Raw genomic sequence first — 18887 nt, forward strand, 5'->3', positions numbered from 1 at the left:
TTTATTCCTGAATGAAACAGCTGTTCAAACAAATCAAATGAATGAATGATTCAGTAATTAAATCAGTGACTTGCCGCCACCTACTGGCAGATTTAGTTTCATTTTTAAAGTATCTGTTCAGTTATTTAAATCATTTAATATTTCTATATTTAAAATTGTATATTTAAAACATTAATCTCAACATTAATTAATTAATTTTACTGCATTAATGCCACCTATGAGCCTCATTAAACACATGAAAATACACCTACAAACCACTTTTGTGTTCTTCTGTGCTACCTCTGTAGTACAAATTAATTTTGTTAATACTGATTTCATTTGATTGGTGAAATATTCTTATTCTACTTGTTCTTATTATTCTGTTGTTTTAATTAAAAAGTTTACAAAATATATTTATTTTTTAAATTTGACATAAGATGACATACTTTTAATAAAGTTAGAAAAATGCTGTTACAAAGGTAAAAATAAAATTCCCCTGTAAATCACTTTATAGTCAAATATCACCTCGTAATATGGCAAATTTTTGATCAGATGATCATTTACGATAATTTACGGGACTCCTGAAACTTGCAGTGTGTACGTGGCCTATGTTTTACTATTGCTGTCTGCTCATTCAAAAAGATGAGCGAGAGATAAAATGTGCTCTTACAACCATCTACAACCTACTGCACTATAAACACCATAAAGTAAACTGTCATAATTTAAATAATCACAAACTGCACTGAAACCACGAGCCTGTAGAATGTACTGTGCAGCATTTTTTTTTTACTTTAAACATGAGCTCTCATATTTATGTAATGAAATGATATCCTTTTGAAGTTTAACAATCACTTTAGGGTGTATCATAACTTTCTATCTCCGAATGTAAGACCTCTTAAAATGATAATTAAAACATTTGTCATACTTTTTTGTGTGTGTGTCTCACCTCTGGCGGTGTGGAGGCTGGCTGCGGACCCTCTGTGGGAGAGGTTGAGTTGGTGGCAGTGTGTTCCCACTGCTCAGCCATGTGATTCACCTCCACCAGCTTCTGCTCACAGCTCTTCTGAGAGTTCAGCAGGGTCACTTCATAAAACTCCTGGATATCTACGTAGACAGAGAGAGAGACAAAGAGCAAGAGAGACACTATAAATGTCTTTTTAATACCTACTCAAACTCTGTAGCAGTTTCCACACCACACTTTGTCTACTCTTTTTTTTGGATTAAAAACCTGCATAATCTCCAGCTGGCAGCAGATCAAATTAAACACAGGCAATTTATGAGATTGATTCATCGGCATTTAAATGAATCCAGCACAGTACGAAGAAAAGAAGGTTGAGAGAGAGACAGAGACAGAGAAAGAGCAGACGAACACATGCTTGTTTAGTCAGAAAATAAAAGCTGGAGATTTGAGCGGCAGCTATGGTACAGATTAATTTGTGTTTCTGGGTCAAAAAGTGTGATTAGACACAAATTTCTAGCTAGCTTAGTCAAACAGATTCCAAGTCAAATCATAATGAGAAAATATGTAGGGCTTTCCAGTAATTTCCATAACTGCACAACTACAAAGTAGTTATTTACATAAATATAAGATGTGTGGGAACATTTTATTGTAGGGAGATCTGGGATCAAATACTGACCTAATATAATGTAATATAATATATACACCAAATTTTCTGAGAAGACACACAAGTCATTATGTTAAGCGATACTAAATGAGGTCGGAGGTGCTGTGAGCTGTATTACTATTGTGGGTCAACTCTCTTCCGCTCTGCTTGACAAAGACGTCAGAGATAGCCAAATATTTAAACTAGAGTGCAAGCACTTGCAGTGACCATCTGGACAGCTCTGTTCTTTTAGCCTGAACAACACAGATTTAAAAGCGACAGTTACATTAAGACACAATGCATGGTGGGTAAAAGTCAGCAGCTCTGCCGTGAATCCAGCCACCATATGCTGTAGTAAATGCTACAGATCCTGCCTTGGAATGAACCAAGCTTGTGCTCCGAGAAAGGAGATAATAGAAAAGACCATTCTGTGTGCTTGGAGTGCCCATATGGAACATGCGGATGGAATGCTCCCAGTACAGATGACACTGACAAAATATGAAAAGCACTCCAAATAAAAACTACATTAAAATCACTAAATACAGAAAAGAGTCTTTACCGGTAAATTACCATTAAAGGAGAAGTCCACTTCCAAAAAAGATTCACATATAATGTACTCACCCCCTTGTCATCCAAGATGTTCATGTCTTTCTTTCTTCAGTCGTAAAGAAATTTTTTTGAGGAAAACATTTCAGCATTTTTCTCCATATAATGGACTGCTATGGTGCCCCGATTTTGAACTTCCAAAAGGCAGTTTAAATGCGGCTTCAAACGATCCCAAATGCTAGGAAGAAGGGTCTTATCTAGCCAAACGATCAGTTATTTTCATTAAAAAATATATATATATATACAATTTGAATACTTTTTAATCTCAAACGCTCATCTTGCCTTTCTCTCCTTGAACTCTGTGTATTCTGACTCAAGACAGTTAGCGTATGTTGAAAAACTCCAATCGTATTTTCTCCCTCAACTTTAAAAATCATTTCAAAATCATCCTACATCGCTGCAGAAGTACCGACCCAGTCTTTGCAGAGTGACCATGCAAAGAAGATCAAACACCCTTAACAAGAAAGGTAAAACAGTGATATAAGACTATTTTGAAGTTGAGGAAGAACATGAGTTGGGAGTTTTTGACAGACCCTAACTGTCATGAACCGGAACAAAAACAGTCCAGGCAGAGTAAGACAAGAGGAGCATTTGACATTAAAAAGTATATAAATCATATTAAAATAACAGAGTGTTACGCTAAAAATGACCCTTCTTTTTCAGCTGGGATCGGGGCACCACATCAGTCCATTATATAGAGAAAAATGCTGAAATGTTTTCCTCAAAAAACAATTTCTTTACGACTGAAGAAAGAAAGACATGAACATCTTGGATGACAAGGGGGTGAGTACATTATATGTGAATCTTTGTTTTGGAAGTGGACTTCTCCTTCAACAGATCATGTGTGAACAGGACCTTTTTTCAAAAATACCAGTAAATTCGCTCTGGCAATTTAACGGTATGAGTTGTTGTAACATTACCAGTAAATGTGTGACCGCAGAATGAAAATTACCAGTATGAGCATGTAGAAAGCGCTGATGAATAAAGTCTGTTTTGGTCCAAATTGGCCAATCATAGCATTCTTATGGAGATGACGTGATTACTCTAAGGTATTAACAAAGCTCTGCTGCTTTTTTAAATGAGTTTTTCTAGGTAAATATGCACTAGATGGGAGTCTTTGACCATTGCGCCTTGTCCTGCAGCTTTTTTAATGTGTTGCACTTGAGACCCAGCATTCCTTTCCATTCATCAGCACTCCAGCTTTGCAGCTGGATACCATTATGCATGTCTCATATTTATAAAAGCAAAAACTGATTATTTTTAATCACCCCCGTATGGCTGTCACTCAGACTTTAAAAACGTCAGATTGGGCAGACAGTGAAACTAAAGCATCTTTTTAGTCATGAGGGCAAATGAAGGCAACAGCGCCGCTTTTAAAGATGGTTCTGATGACTGACATCACAGAATTTACAGCATTTTGGTGCTGATGTGTGAATAGTCACTTACCGGTAAAAAGACAGAATGCCGTCGCCTGTATGAACAGAACATTTGTGCATTTACCGGTAAAGTCACACTGGTAACTTTACCAAAGCGCTATACAACAATTTATCAGGATTGCTGTGTGAAAAGGGCTATTGGATCTAACTTGTAAGAATCTTTCTTTAGTTTTTATTTTATCTTTCTTGTAGTTTTATTTCATTATGACAATACTGCAAAATACTAAGTTGCAATGGTTTTACTGTAGTAACAATGACTAAGATTTGATATATCAGTTACTAAGATATGATGCATTATGATGGTAGCATATAACAGGAAATATTACAAACCTGCAGGGATGCAAACCTACACTGAATACAAGTATGTGGGTAGTTTGCATGAAACTATAACTACACTGTTCAGCAACATGACAAGCTATACTTCTTTTAAAACTAATCTAAGTAACATTTTCTAAATTCATTATCTATACCTGCAGATTTAAATGGCATATTGAGAAAATATACACATTTTTATACATCATCTGAAAGCTGAATAAATAAACTAAAAAATTGAGAAAAATCGCCTTTAAAAGTTGTCCAATTGAAGTTCTTAGCAATGCATATTAATAATCAAAAATTAAGTTTTGATATATCTATAGTAGGAAATCGGTAGGAAAGTGATATTTACTTAATATCCTAATGATTTTTGGCATAAAAGAAAAATTTTTGACCCATACAATGTATTCTTGGCTATTGCTACAAATATACCCATGCTACTTATGGACTGGTTTTGTGATCCAGAGTCACATATTTGAAAAACGTTTTATAGTTAATTAAACATTTTTTGTACAATTATAGTGGGTTTGCTTCTCTGCCATGTAGGGACAGTTCACCCAAAAAAGAAAATTCTGTCATTAATTAATCAATAAACTTCAATTTTGGAACACAAATTAAGATATCTTTAATGAAATCCGAGAGCGGATTCATGCGCTTTATGAATGCGTGTCAAAGACTGACATGGAAGAGAAGAAATTGTTGAATAAAGCTGTAATTTTGGTTTTCTTTGCACACAAAAAGTATTCTCATAGCTTCATAAAATTATGATGTCACACAGACTATTTTAATGATATCCTGACTACCGTTCTGGGCCTTGAATGTAGTAGTTGCTTTGCTGTCTATATTGGATCAGAAAGCTCTCAGATTTCATCAAAAATATCTTAAATTGTGTTCCAAAGATGAGCGGACGTTTTATGGGTTTGGAACGACATGAGGTTGAGTATTTAATAACAGAATTTTCATTTTTGGGTAAACTATCCCTAAAATAAATGCAGTAAGAAATGCTTCTTATAATTCCTAAGTGGACAGATTGATATCCTTGAAGTTTAATTGACTTTGTGTTATACTGTGATGAAGTGTTTCCTTATTTTTTTTGAGCGGTGCACAAATTGCATATAAAATCTATAATATCTGATAATAATCTGATCCATAGACAAATACAGTTTTCGCAGGACAAATATCCAATCAGCTAACCATACTTCACAACAGAGAGTATACATTGGCACTTTTTCATGTGATAATGCATGTAAAGCTGCTTGAGAAACAATAAAGTTGCCAAAGCTGTACTACAAAACAGACATTTTCCACCTAACAAAAGAAGCATCTTGCAAACAGAAGTGTGCAGTCTATTCCATCTTAGAGAGAGAATTCATTTACATGTGAATAAAATCTAATAATAAGACTTCATTTGTTATTCCTCCTACAGATGCCTGCCTGGTCCAGCATTTCACAGTGATTCAAGTTCAACATATCAATAACTCAGTTCAAGCATTTAAGTTGCTGCAAACACCAACAAGCTTACTTAAAATGTGATTTAGATGCTTCTGCCTCTAAAGCGAAAAAAAAAAATGAGGAGAGACCATCACTTAAATGAATGCCAATCCCACATATCAAAGAACCTCCGGTTAGAACAGGGAACACAAAGTTTCAACAACTGATAAAAGACAGAAAATATGAATGCAATTATAAAACAAACTGTTAAAATAACCATCACCAACAAAATTCATATTAAAAAGGTTTAAAAGCAACAGTAATTTTTAATAAACTTACAGAGTGGTAAAAGTCCTCTGTTCTCCATGGACATGTTGTGTAAAGTGTCATCACTGAAACAGCGAGACGTATTGTGTGTGTGTGTGTGTGTGTGTGTGTGTGTGTGTGTGTGTGTGTCTAATGCCAGATGCCTGATCTAGCAGCATGTGAGCAGCCAGCTTAATCCTTGCACAGGCCTCCTGTTCCCAACTATTCAGACAATGACCTTACACCCTCACACACAAACAGAAAGAATACAGCTGATCATTAGTTCAGACGCTTTGTCTTCAGCAGTGTTTAAAGCTGTTTGGTGCACTCAAACATGCCCCTTTTCACCCCGGAAAACCTAACAGTGACAAGCACTCTCTACTTATACATGCATAAGAACAGAGCAGGTGGCGACTGATGAAGTTTGTGTGTGTGTGTGTGTGTGTGTGTTTAGCTGTAGGCTGGACCAGAGCAGCTGGGAGAGTGTTTAAGACAGTTGAACTCAGGGCGCAGAGCTGAGCCCATGAGGACAGAACTCCTGCTTTCTGATCAGTGTAATCATCAGCATGTAGAAGAAAAAAAAAAAAAAAAAAAAAACACATCTGATCAAAGTATTTCAGAAAATATTTGATGAGTGTAGTGATCTCAAAGAGTGTAGTGATCTCACATCATTCCCTAGCTATCAAAAGAATGGTAGTGTTATATAAGGGCTGGGCGATATGGGCAAAAAAATTATCACAATTTTTTCCATATCAGTCGATATCAATAATTATCATGATAAATCTTTATTTCTTTCAAGTTTAAAGTCAGATTTTTCCTCCAAAATGAAAGTTGTAGAAAGCAGACCATTAATTTCCTTAACGAAATAAATATCTAAATAGAAAAATTAATTTCTGCATGTTCTAATGAGTTATACTGTTTCAAATCAAGAAACAGGTTTGGGTTGTCTGACACTACTACTACTACTACTACTACTACTACTACTACTAATAGTAATAGTAATAGTAATAGTAATAATAATAATAATAATATCATCACTTTTTTTGTCTTATAGAAATGCACATTGTAAGCATTGGTCTCCCATAGTAGCAAACATACATTTTAAATCATGATAAACATTTGTGTTCATCACTGAATGTGTTTCACACTGAATCTCACAGCACTGTTTAGTGCTCATGTGACAGAGTAAATGCATCTACTCTAGTGAGCTCGCGCAGTGTGGCAGTTTGAATTTTGGTCCGAGCTGAAAAACGGTCCGTGTGGCGCGATTCAAATGAGTCGCGCTGTTTCGTTCCGCTTTTGGCACATAAAAATTATATTGAACATTTATCGAACTCTTCATATCGTTTTATTGAGGAAAATTATATTGTGAGAATTACTGTTATCAAATTATCGCTCAGTCCTATGTTATATCAACAATTCGCCACTCTGCTCTTTAGATATTGGTACCAACATTAAGCATTCAAACAGAGCTGTGTGCCTTAGCAGATGGCCATAAAAAGTCTAGTTGGGACAAATCCGTAAAATAAAAGGCTTGTCATCTGCTAATCGGGCATTATGAATCTGTTCAGATGGAGTCTTGACAGCACACTGGCTTTCAAATCCCTCTGAAACAATTATTACACAGTGGACAGCTTTCAGTTCATATCTCATCTAGAAAAATTATTAACTCGCTTTTACCACTGACTGCACAAGAAAGAAAATGATGTTTGAAAGCTGCAAAAAAAAAAAAAAAAAACACATGACAGAATTATCTAACACTTGTCAGCTATGAGCATTTTGGACACCTCGCAACAGTGAAAATTGCATAAAAGACTCTGCAGTTAATTAGTCAGCTCAATCAGTTAATTAATCAAGTGTTCGTTCATTGCAAACACTCAGTCTCTAAGAGACCTTCCCTGAACTTCAACCATGGAGGGCATTGCTGGCATGTCGGATGTGATCAGTTGAGACATACTGTAAGCAAAAGACTATTGCAGCCCAAACAGTTTACAAGTGGCTGACAAAAGGACAGGACGGGAAACAAGTCAATTAACCAAAACACAGTCTCAGCCTCAGACAGCACACCCACAAACCACAGTTGGTTCACTGCTCATCTCTGCATATTGTGGAAAGCTGCACATCAGTGAAAAGCAAAATTGGAATGGTTTCTCAAGCTATATCAATCGCCAATCATTCTTAATCCGTCCCGTGAGAAGAGTATGTGCAGGTTGCACGTACACCTTGAACAGTTTTGCACTAATTAGTTTGTCCACAAGGTGGCAACGCTGGCCCAGGCCATTGTTTCACAGCCAAAAAAGAAAAGGAAGAGACGCAATATCAATAGACGGCAACATAAACGCCTGAGGGGGTTATGAGATATCAACAACTCTAGATTAATCAAGTATAAAGACCATGTTATTGACTGAGAAAATGGCGCAGGGAACGGGAACGACCATTTGTAAATTTTAAATATTTTTAGCTGTACAAAACAGCTAGTTTTGCTGCTTGATATTGCAAACCGGGGTGCCTAACCATAATATTTTAAATGTATTACCTTAGTTTGTAGTGCACATAATTTTACCGTTTACTGTACTTCAGTATTTTTCTCGTTATTTCCCTACGGCGGCTTATTAACCAGAAGTGTAACACACTACCAGAAAACAGCTTAGTTCCGCATTGAAAAATAAGGTGGATAGTTTTACCTTTTGTTTTTTTGTAAAGGGCATCTGACCTTCTTTGCATGTTCAATTTGGAAACACTGGGTTTTACATTGCAGCAATTTAGGACTGCATTTTGGAAGTTCAAACTCAGGGGCACCATAGAAGTCCATTATATGGAGAGGAATCCTGAAATGTTTTCCTCAAAAAAAACAAAAAACAAAACAATTTCTTTATGACTGAAAAAAGAAAGACATGAACATCTTGAATGACAAGGGGGCGAGTATATCATCTGTCAACTTTTGTTCGGAGAGTGAACTACTAATAAGCTTTTTCAGAGCCTATTAAATACTAAAACAATATCTTTCAATTATATTTTAATGCTGAATAGCTATAATTAATGGCTAAAATTGAGGGGGAAAATCCAAAATACTGGTCTTTGTTAATAATAGACTACTGGGTAAAAAGATGCCTAAATGTACCATCTTCATGTCGTTTCTACATTAATTTGGAGGTTCAATGTGAAATTATGACAATATAAATATATTAATATGCAATTAGTCATGATTAATTACAGAAAAATGTGTGATACATTTTTTTAATCGATTGACAGACAACACTAATGTTAACCTTTTATAGATGTTGCTGTTTGTAATATTAATTAATTTTACTGCTGAAAATGCATTTAAATTGAATTTCTAATTTTAGATACCCACCAGAAAGAGATGGGATGGCCCTCAACCCCCTTGGCCCTCTTCAAGTTTTTTAATTCGATAATCCAGCCCTCAAATTAAATTAATCAAATAGTCCTGAGCTACAGCAAGCACTTATCTGATTAGCTGACTCTGATGAGTCTGATAGATTTAAAAGATATTTAAAGTTTTCTTTGAGATAAACTGAATATCCACATATCCACGTGTTCAAACTGTTCAGAGGTTTAGGGCCAGTAAGATTGTTCTTTTTTTTTAAGAAATTAATACTTCTATTCAGCAAGGACACGTTAGATTAATCAAAAATGACAGTAAAGATTTAAATTAATCTTTTTTTTTTTTTTAGATTTCTATTTATCCAAGAATCCTGAAAAGAAGAAGAAAACAATTATCACAGTTTTCACAAAAATGTTAAGTAACTATATTCAACATTGGTAATAAGAAATGTATCTTGAGTACCAAATAAGCATGTGTGACCCTGGACCACAAAACCAGTCAAAAAGGTAAATTTTTTTAAATTGAGGTTTATACATCATCTGAAAGTCTGGAATCTGAAGGTGCAAAAAAATAAAATATTGAGAAAAATCACCTTTAAAGTTGTCCAAATGAAGTTCTTAGCAATCAAAAATTAAGTTTTGATATATTTATGGTAGGAAATTTACAAAATGTCTTCATGGAACTTTACTTGATAATCTAATGATTTTTGGCATAAAAGAAAAATCGATCATTTTGACCCATACAATGTATTTTTGGCTATTGCTACAAATATACCCATGCTACTTAAAACTGGTTTCGTGGTCCAGGGTCACATATTAGAACGACTTCTGAAGGATCATGTGACACTAAAGACTGGAGTAATGGTTGCAATTTGTCTTTGCATCACAGAAAAAAAAAAAAAAAAAAAAAAAAAAACACATTTTAAAATATTAAAGGGCTAATTAACTGAGAAACCAAAATTCCCTTGATCTTTTGACTAAACAGGTCATTGTACTATAAAAACATCCTGGAAGTTTCAGAACTCAGAACTCTGTTGTTAGTCTAAAAACAGCGTATACTGAAGCAAGTCTGCCAAAATGACAGGTTGTGGAATGTGCCACTCTATAACGTAATAGTGTGGCTAAACACCACCTTGGCAGAACAAGATCAATGCCTGCTTCTACAATGCTGCCTGTTTAGCCCCACTCACAGATTTCGCACATGTATTGTAAAAAACAACACAAACGCAGGTCTACAAAGAAACCAAACGATAAAGATTGCTCCGAAGACAACAACCTGAGCAGTGACAAGTTGTGGAAAAACAGTCTCTGCATTGCCTTCCTTCTTATCCCAGCGTTAGGAAAGAGTGGATGAACTATTTGTTAAAAAATACAATTTTTTTACGACTAAAGAAAGAAAGACATGAACATCGTGGATGACAAGGCGGTGAGTAAATCATTTGTAAATTGTTGTTCTGGAAGTGGAGTTCTCGTTTAAATTTAACGCAGATTTATTTACAAACAAGGCATAATTTAGCTGTGGATTTTCAGAAAGATTGAAACTGAAAGACGATGCTGTGCTGACTATATTGGATCCGACAGTAATGCACAAGTGAGAGTAACTTTTTATTATGTGGTCACTATTGCTTTGTCCGTTATTATAGATCATTTGATATGTACTGAGTATTCATGCATCTATCTATAAAGGATGTAGGCTGTCAAACATACACAACTATTAGCCAATCACAGCAGTGGGAATTTACAGTCTATAATCTGCCACTCCTATTCAAACAGAGCGTTTCGATGGGGGGGGCAGAAAATAGCTCGTTACTTCTGAATTATGATGTTTTTTGATGTACAAATCTTGATAACATTATAAGTGAACCTCAGAGAACACAGAACAGTACGAGTTAATAAAAAAAAATAGTTCATGACCACTTTTAAAGTTTAACTGGTATAATATTGGCATAATAATCCAAAGAAAGTATTGGATCTAACTGGAGAATGCAATAACTCTGATTAGCTGTTCTAAGTGTATCCATCTTCAACAGAGCTGTGGGTTTGGTTAGGTGATCGGGTACATACAATGAGGAAATATCTTATCTGCTAGGTTTCCAAGGCAACCAGAAAGAAGAACCAGAAAGATTCATATTTATAATCACATCGGTCTATGCATGAACTCCCTTTCTTTCCAACTCAGACCAACCCACAGAAACACAGAAAGCGCACACACACTCTCATTCACACGCTGCAGATCGGCAGCTGTTCCACTCTTATGTAATGGATGGATGGTGTGGGCTCAGGGCTGTAATCTCACTCCTCTCCAGGGAGTGATTATTCCAGCTCCTTATGCTACCCACCACTGCATACCAACACACACACACCTCCTTATCTCCTGACGCAGACTCCCGCCTCTGTGATTCAACATGATTCATAAAATCACTTTCCTTTCTGAATATGGCCTTTGCATTGAAATGTGTTACAACTGACACATATAGAGCTGTTGCAAAACATGGGTATTCTGGGCAGTGGTTAAATGGATAAATTCATTACTATAAATAAAAATGTGTCCATATGAAACGGACAGTTTAACAAAAAAAAATTTTGGAGGAAGAGTGCTGTCAGAATTAGAGTTTAAACAGCTGATAAAAACCATCACAACAGTGCTGGGCAGTACGACCAAAAATCTGTACAACTTTTTTTTTTTTTTTTTAAATTCTGGTTAAACTGGTTTCACGGTTTATTATCTGACTGTGCCTTTATAAGAATCAAACTGCATGAAACAGTTGCAGAACCACTGCATTTAAATCACAATCCAAACAAACATTCTACATGTAGTATAAGCAGTTTTTGATCTAAATTAGATTGTATTATGTCAAAAACAATTTAAAAGCAAAAACATAATGCATTATGCAACATAAAAACAGCAGACAGGCTGAATTAGAATGCAAATTCACTCTCTGACAGCAGATGGCGCTTATGGAACAGCAGCAATACAGTGTTTCCTTGGTTAGTGCTGTAAACAAAGCAGCATAGTGCTTTTCAATACTAAGGCTGCGTTCGACTTGCTGCCTCACTGCCTTACCAGGCAATGACCTTGCAGGCAGCATTTTTGAATGAAGGCACCTCATGAAACTGATTTCGGACAGGCTTTTGAGGCAGCATAACGGTTTAATGATCTACAGCACAATAGAACGAGTTTTGATGATAACTAAATGGATATTTAATTACTATAATGCTGATTTCTCGCTAGAAATAACATCAAAAGTGCAAAAAGTTAGTCAGAAATATACATTTACACAAAAACTGACCACCAAATGCAACTTTCAGACTCTATCTTTATTTTTTTAGCTCAACCATCATGGAATTGAACACACAGGTTTGTGGGATATCAGTGGCAGTGAAGCATACATCTATGCTGCCTTCAAAATTTGATCAGAAGGAGGTAACTCCGGAGACAGGAAATGAAGCAGAATTTGGATTCGGAAGTGCCTTAATGCCTTCCCGCCTTGAAATGCAGCCTTTTGCGCACTGATTAGTGATCTTGTTTTAAAGTATTTTCTCCTCTTTGTGTTCATTTCTGACTGCTGTTTTTTTTTACGATTTATTTTTGGCCTTTTTTCCTTGATTATGATAGGACAGATCATACAGGACAGGAAGCGAAGTGGGAGAGATAGAAGGGGGTGGGATCGGGAAAGATCCTCGAGCCAGGATTCAAACTCGGGACGCCCGTAGCACAACGGCGCTGCATGTCGGCGCACTGCCCACAAGGCTATCAGCGCCGACGTCTCCGACTTTGCAGTTGGTTTATTTGCCTAGTTAAAGAATTAGTTGTGTTATTAACAGAAGTGTATGCAGTTAACAGGGATCTCCTCTCAATTCATGCCACTGTCAATGTTGCTTAGTGACTTGTACCAATATCCCATTTTTAAAAAAAATCCATAAGAGTGTGCGTAAAGCAAACCAGTTTACTGCTTAAGCTGGTATATTGCCCAGCACTACCAATAATTAGGGTTGCACGATTAATTGAAGGTCGGTTGTGTAATCAGTAATAAATCTCCAGCAGGTGCTTTCCGTGGTGGCAGCATTTAGTACACAAAGCCGTAGTTCACGGACAAGCTACACTATATTGTGTTCATTATCGCCAACGATTTAATCGCGCAATTTTAAAATCATTTTGCGATTATGACAGCTGTTTGCGTAGCTTCTCAGTGAACTACGGCTTTGTGTAGTAAACGCTGCTACATCTGAAAGCATGTGAAGACACCACATTTTATAACGTTTTTACTACAAACTCACTTTATAACGTCAGTTGAGTGTTTTAAATAAATCCTTCTGTGAGATGATGTGGCTTTTTACACAATATAAGGCATGCATAGAATTCCTAGTATTCACAGCAGTGATAAAGGCATTGCATTATTATATACTGTATTACAAGGAAAATTATAATAAGAAGAACTCAGATAAACCATACGTTGTCGTAGTCGTCTGTTTATTAGTCACACTGAATGAATGAAAGCAGTTACATTTTCTGTTTATTCAGCTGCAGCAATTGTGATTTCCCAGGTTTCTTCTTCGGGCATATTTGACAATCACAGCTTTTGCTTAATTGTGATTTCACAAACATCTCTGCTTTACATACTTACAGCAATAAACAGTCAGTAGAAACAACAGAACTGAGAACGAAAGAACCAGTGTTCAGTCACACATACAGGAAGCCAAACACGCCAAAACTGGGACGAAACAGCGCAATGTTACAGAGCTTGCGTCAACTTGACAGCGCAGGGAGAATGTGCTTGCTAGCGCCACGGAACGGTCAGCGTAGCACGAACTAGTCTCACCAGCGCGGTCCTGATGATTTAAAATACTTTGATAACCTACGCACACAAAAATGGATAAAACGTTAGCTAAGCACTATAACGACATGACATTCACAAAGCAGTCTGGAGTCAAATGATTTGCTAGACATATATGTATTTAGGTAGATTTCGAGGCGCATTACGTTCAAATATAAATGTAATCCACTGCGTCCTCAGTGGCTCAGATGTTGGGAGAAAATGAAGACTCTTCTGTTCTGTCTTGCATCTAAACAAAACAGCGGGATTGCTTACAAGACATTGCTGACGTTACATCTGCTTGAATGCAACAAGGAAAACAGGGCGGAAACTATGGTAATGCAGAACTGTCAGTCAGTGGCTGTGGGCGGAGCTTAAACAATGTGATGTCATATTGCTTTGAGAATCAAAACCACATGCCTAATGAGACTGGTTTGGTTTAATTATAAAATAAGGAGTTGGTGGATTTTTAGCATTGTACACACATTTATATCCAAACACCATAAAAATGTAAAGTGCCCTTTTATATTTAGGCAGAAGTGACATTTTAAACTTGAAACACCCTTAATGATGGACTTTTTTTTCCTTCCAAACGCACATCTTTTCACGTTATTTAAAGGAAAAGTTCACTTCCATAACAAAAATTTACAGATAATTTATTCACCCCCTTGTCATCCAAGATGTTCATGTCTGTCTTTCTTTAGTCGTAAAGAAATTATGTTTTTGAGGAAAAAAAACAAAAAAACAACATATAGTGGACTATGGTGCCTATGGTTCTACGGAGTTTGAACTTCCAAAATGCAGTTTAAATGCCGCTTCAAAGGGCTCTAAACTATCCCGGCCTAGGAACAAGAATCTTATCTAGTGAAACAAATGGTTATTTACTAAAAAAAAAAAAAAAAATTTGACAATTTATACACTCTTTAACCTCAAATGCTCGTCTTGTCTAGCTCTGTGTGAACTCTGTGTATTCCAGTTCAAGACAGTTACCATCTCATTTTCTTTTCCAACTTCAAAATCATTCTACATCGCTGCAGAAGTACCGACCCCGTATTTCCAAAGTGAACATGCAAAGAAGATCAAACAACCTTTACAACTGTCTTGAACCAGAATATGAGCATTTGAGGTTAAAAAGTATATAAATTGTAATTTTATTTTATTTTTTTTATTTTTTTTTTAGAAAATAACAGATTGTTTCACTAGATCAGACACTTAATCCTCTGCTAGGATCATTTAGAGCCCTTTGAAGCTGCATTTAAACTGCATTTTGGAAGTTCGAACTCACGGGCACCATAGAAGTCCACTATATGGAGACTATGGATCCTGAAATGTTTTCCTCAAAAAACTATTTCTTTATGACTGAAGAGAGCAAGAATGACAAGGGGTGAGTAAATTATCTGTAACCTTTTGTTCTGGAAGTGAACTTCTCCTGGATTACTTGGTGATGTTTTTAACAGCTTTTTGGATTCTCATTCTGACGGCACTCATTCACAGAGAATCTGTTGGTGAGCAAGTAATGTAATTGTTAAATTTCTCCACATCTGTTCCGTTGAAGAAACTCATCTACACCTTGGAAGTCCTGAGCGTTTTTGATTAGAGAAAGTAATGGATTTTAACAGTCTTACGAAAAACTATGTTGATTCCCTGGCAATGGTTTCGTTTGGTTTAGTGAGCTGAAGATACAATCTCAGGACTGGTACACATCAGATGGCTCATATTTATCATTAGCATCTCACATTTAGAAAACTGAAAATGTTTCTGTTCCAAAACAAACCAGTAAATTGCTCCCACTCTTTACTCTAAATACTGATGTGACAGGAGGAACAGCTTGCCTCTCGTTCTTGGCATGCAGCCTCTGTCGGCTTTGATAATTCTGCATTTCTCTGCTCCACCAACAAACTGACAAAATAATCCGACTGGCTGAGATCTGTCCAGTATGAAATGAATAAATGCTTCATAACAGCTGAAGATTAGCTTGTTATTAATTAGCATGTGCAAAACATGTTTGGTTAGGATAAAGAACCAAGATTATACTATAAGAAAATTGTGACTGATAAAACTAAGCTGTAGTAAAAGTTTATTCTATCATCACTCACTATGAAAATCCTGGAATGCCACATCTTGACACCATCAGAGATGAGATATCGCTATAAATGGTTATGGATATTCTTAACTGGTCTAATTTGCTGCAGCGCTGACAGTGCTCCGCTAAATTTAGCTAAAATTATGCTGAATTACATCACTACCTTTACTCATTCGTCTTCAGAAAATAAGTTTTTCTGTTTGAAGAACTGCAGGCTGCTCACTATGACACTGGAATCCTTTCTGCTGAAGGTCTGTGTTACCATGGAGACAGCCAGAGACTGCACATTTCATATGATACTTATCTTAAAACACTACAACAGGTGTACGTCTGACTCACAGAGTTGCCTCACACTTCCTGTCCATCATAATTACATCCTAAACCAACACTAGTTTAAAAGAGCCATTTCAAAGTCAAGAAAAGTTTTAGTTGAAGCACACTTGATCATTTCATTCAATATGCAAACCGTGTTGTTTTAAATACACCTGCCATTGATATCAGAAAGCGCTATGTTCTTTGTTCTAAGTTCAATAATACATCACAGAGAAACTGAGAAGCGCATTTATATTAGACACAGTAAGTCTGATACGGAAAAGCAGCTCATTTTCTTTTAATCTGTAAAGTACCAGAAAAATGACAGATTCTATTATTCATTGTATTCTATTATATATATACACACACACACATATATATACATATATATATATATATATATATATATATATACACACATATATATATATATATATATATATATATATATTCATTCATTCAACCCTATATTCAAAGACATGATTTATTAGTTCTATCAAAGCTATTCTCTGACCAGAAAGAACTAAAGAGCTCCCTCTGCTGGAAACACAGACTTACAACAACAGAATGAAAAGACAGCAAACCAACCACCATGGCACAAAATAAAATAAAATAAAATAAAATAAAATAAAATAAAATAAAATAAAATAAAATAAAATAAAATAAAATAAAATAAAATAAAATAAAATAAAATGGCATTCATTTAGATTAATTAGTCTGTATTTATATCTAAACAAATATAATTTGACCAGTTAACTGGTATTTTAAAGCATTAGAAAAGACACTGTAAATACTACATATTTTTGCTGTTGTTTACACTTAGGGTTTTTATGTGAATTTTAATCCTTAGCATTCATATTTTATTATACTTAGTCTTATTTGAGATGTTTTGTTGTTGTTGTTGTTGTTTTGTTGTTGTTGTTGTTAAAGAACAATGATGCATGATAAGGTATAATATCATCCATAAATTTCAGACAATTAATGATAAACAAGAATATTGTCCCCATAATATTAAAAAAGTCTGTAAAATTATTAAAAATTAGGCACACCTATTATTATTATTATTATTATTATTATTATTATTAAGTTATAATTCTGATTAATGAAATACTAAGCTAAAATATTTCAAACCTCAATTTAAATTTACATCATGACCAATTATGGGGTCCTGAGAAACCATTTACTCTCTGAATCAAGCTGGTTCCAAATAATATTTCCACAAAACTCCACAAGATGGCAACATTATTCTCTTAAAATGAAGAGGATTGGAGCCCCACTTCCATAATTAGAGGTGGGCTCAGCAGTTTCTGTGTGGCCGTGGCTCTGAAGCTAAAGGCTTGGTAAGGAAAATATTCACATTACATTTGCATCTTTAGACCAGCAATAATAACTTCCTAGAAGCCTCATTGTCCTTGAGGGCATCTAATAATTTTCAGCCATCTGTTTCAGAGGAGGGGCCAAGCCTGGTACGCAACCAAATGCATGTGGCATCACATTTCTGTAAACACTGGCTTATTATGAACTCAAATTAGACTATCAAATAAACAAGTAGGTTGACCGTTTACCCACACGCCAAGATACACTACAAAAAGCACAAAAGTTTGACACTAAATTGTAAAAGAATAGAAAAAAAACGTAAACTCTGGTCACTCCAAATCTCATTTTGGTCATTATAAACTGCTGTTTTATGGCAAGAGCTACATAACGACTGCAAAAAGATCTACATGTAAATTGCTGTTGTTGTTTTTCTGATGAATATGATTGGTTAAATATATTTTTGCTGTGTATTTAGGAAAATGCATCAGAGTTTTAAATAAAACATCAGTGTTTTAGGTACACACTGGCACATTCTAAGATGCATAAACAACCTATAACAACAAGTGAACACAGTGTTCTCTGTAACATTAAAGGGATAGTACACCCAAAACTGAAAATTCTGTCAGTAATTACTCACCCTCATGTTGTTCCAAACCTGTTAAACTTTTGTTCATTTTCGGAACACAAATTAAGATATTTTTAATGAAATCTGAGAGCTTTCTGACTCTGCATAGACAGCAACACAACTGACATGTTCAAGGCCATGAAAGGTAGTAAGAACATTGTTAAAATAGTCTATAAAACAGCGGTTCAACCGCTTTTAGATTTGTGTTCTGAAGATGAACAAAGGTCTTAAGAGTTTGGAACGACATGAGGGTGAGTAATTAATGAGAAAGAATTTTTATTTTTGGGTGAACTATCCATTCAAGATGAGACGCTGTGACTCACTATTAGGTTATCATCTTGAAGAGCATTACACCGGCACTTTTAACACCACTGTGATCCATGCTCCCACTAATACAGCTCATACAACCTGTTAGAAAACTAGCAACCGTACTCCTATAATCATTTAGAACACAAACTCACTTTCTCTCAATGTATCTCACAATGCATTTCCCAGTACAATGTAGTCACATAATACACTATGAGCCACAGATCTGGGTCAGACGTTTACCCGACGATCACTGACAGTTTTACACTGACCTGTAATCAGAGCCAACACTCTGTGACAAAAGTCCTCACACAGAGTCCTCCAATTCGAAGCATAGCTTCCACCACTATGTGAGACACATAAACTCACATCCACTTGTTCGGAGAAATAAAAGGGTCCAGACGAAAG

The 18887-nt window shown here is 35.6% G+C and overlaps 1 protein-coding gene across 18 annotated transcripts in view; it reads right to left on the reverse strand.

Annotated features, from left to right (window-relative positions):
- dlg2 (discs, large homolog 2 (Drosophila)) overlaps positions 1 to 18887 on the reverse strand; it is a 273796-nt gene that overhangs the window by 244676 nt on the left and 10233 nt on the right. For 16 of the 18 annotated variants that reach the window (XM_051121178.1, XM_051121189.1, XM_051121186.1 and 13 more), the window contains exon 3: positions 926 to 1083. In XM_051121178.1, the coding sequence (XP_050977135.1) occupies positions 926 to 1083 (158 nt within the window). Of the gene's footprint in view, positions 1 to 925; positions 1084 to 5710; positions 5767 to 18751; positions 18838 to 18887 lie in introns of those variants that run through there. The other 2 variants (XM_051121185.1, XM_051121180.1) reach the window with 2 other exon arrangements.

Source organism: Labeo rohita, chromosome 10 (genome assembly GCF_022985175.1).
Source record: "Labeo rohita strain BAU-BD-2019 chromosome 10, IGBB_LRoh.1.0, whole genome shotgun sequence".
Classification (NCBI taxonomy): Eukaryota; Metazoa; Chordata; class Actinopteri; order Cypriniformes; family Cyprinidae; genus Labeo; species Labeo rohita.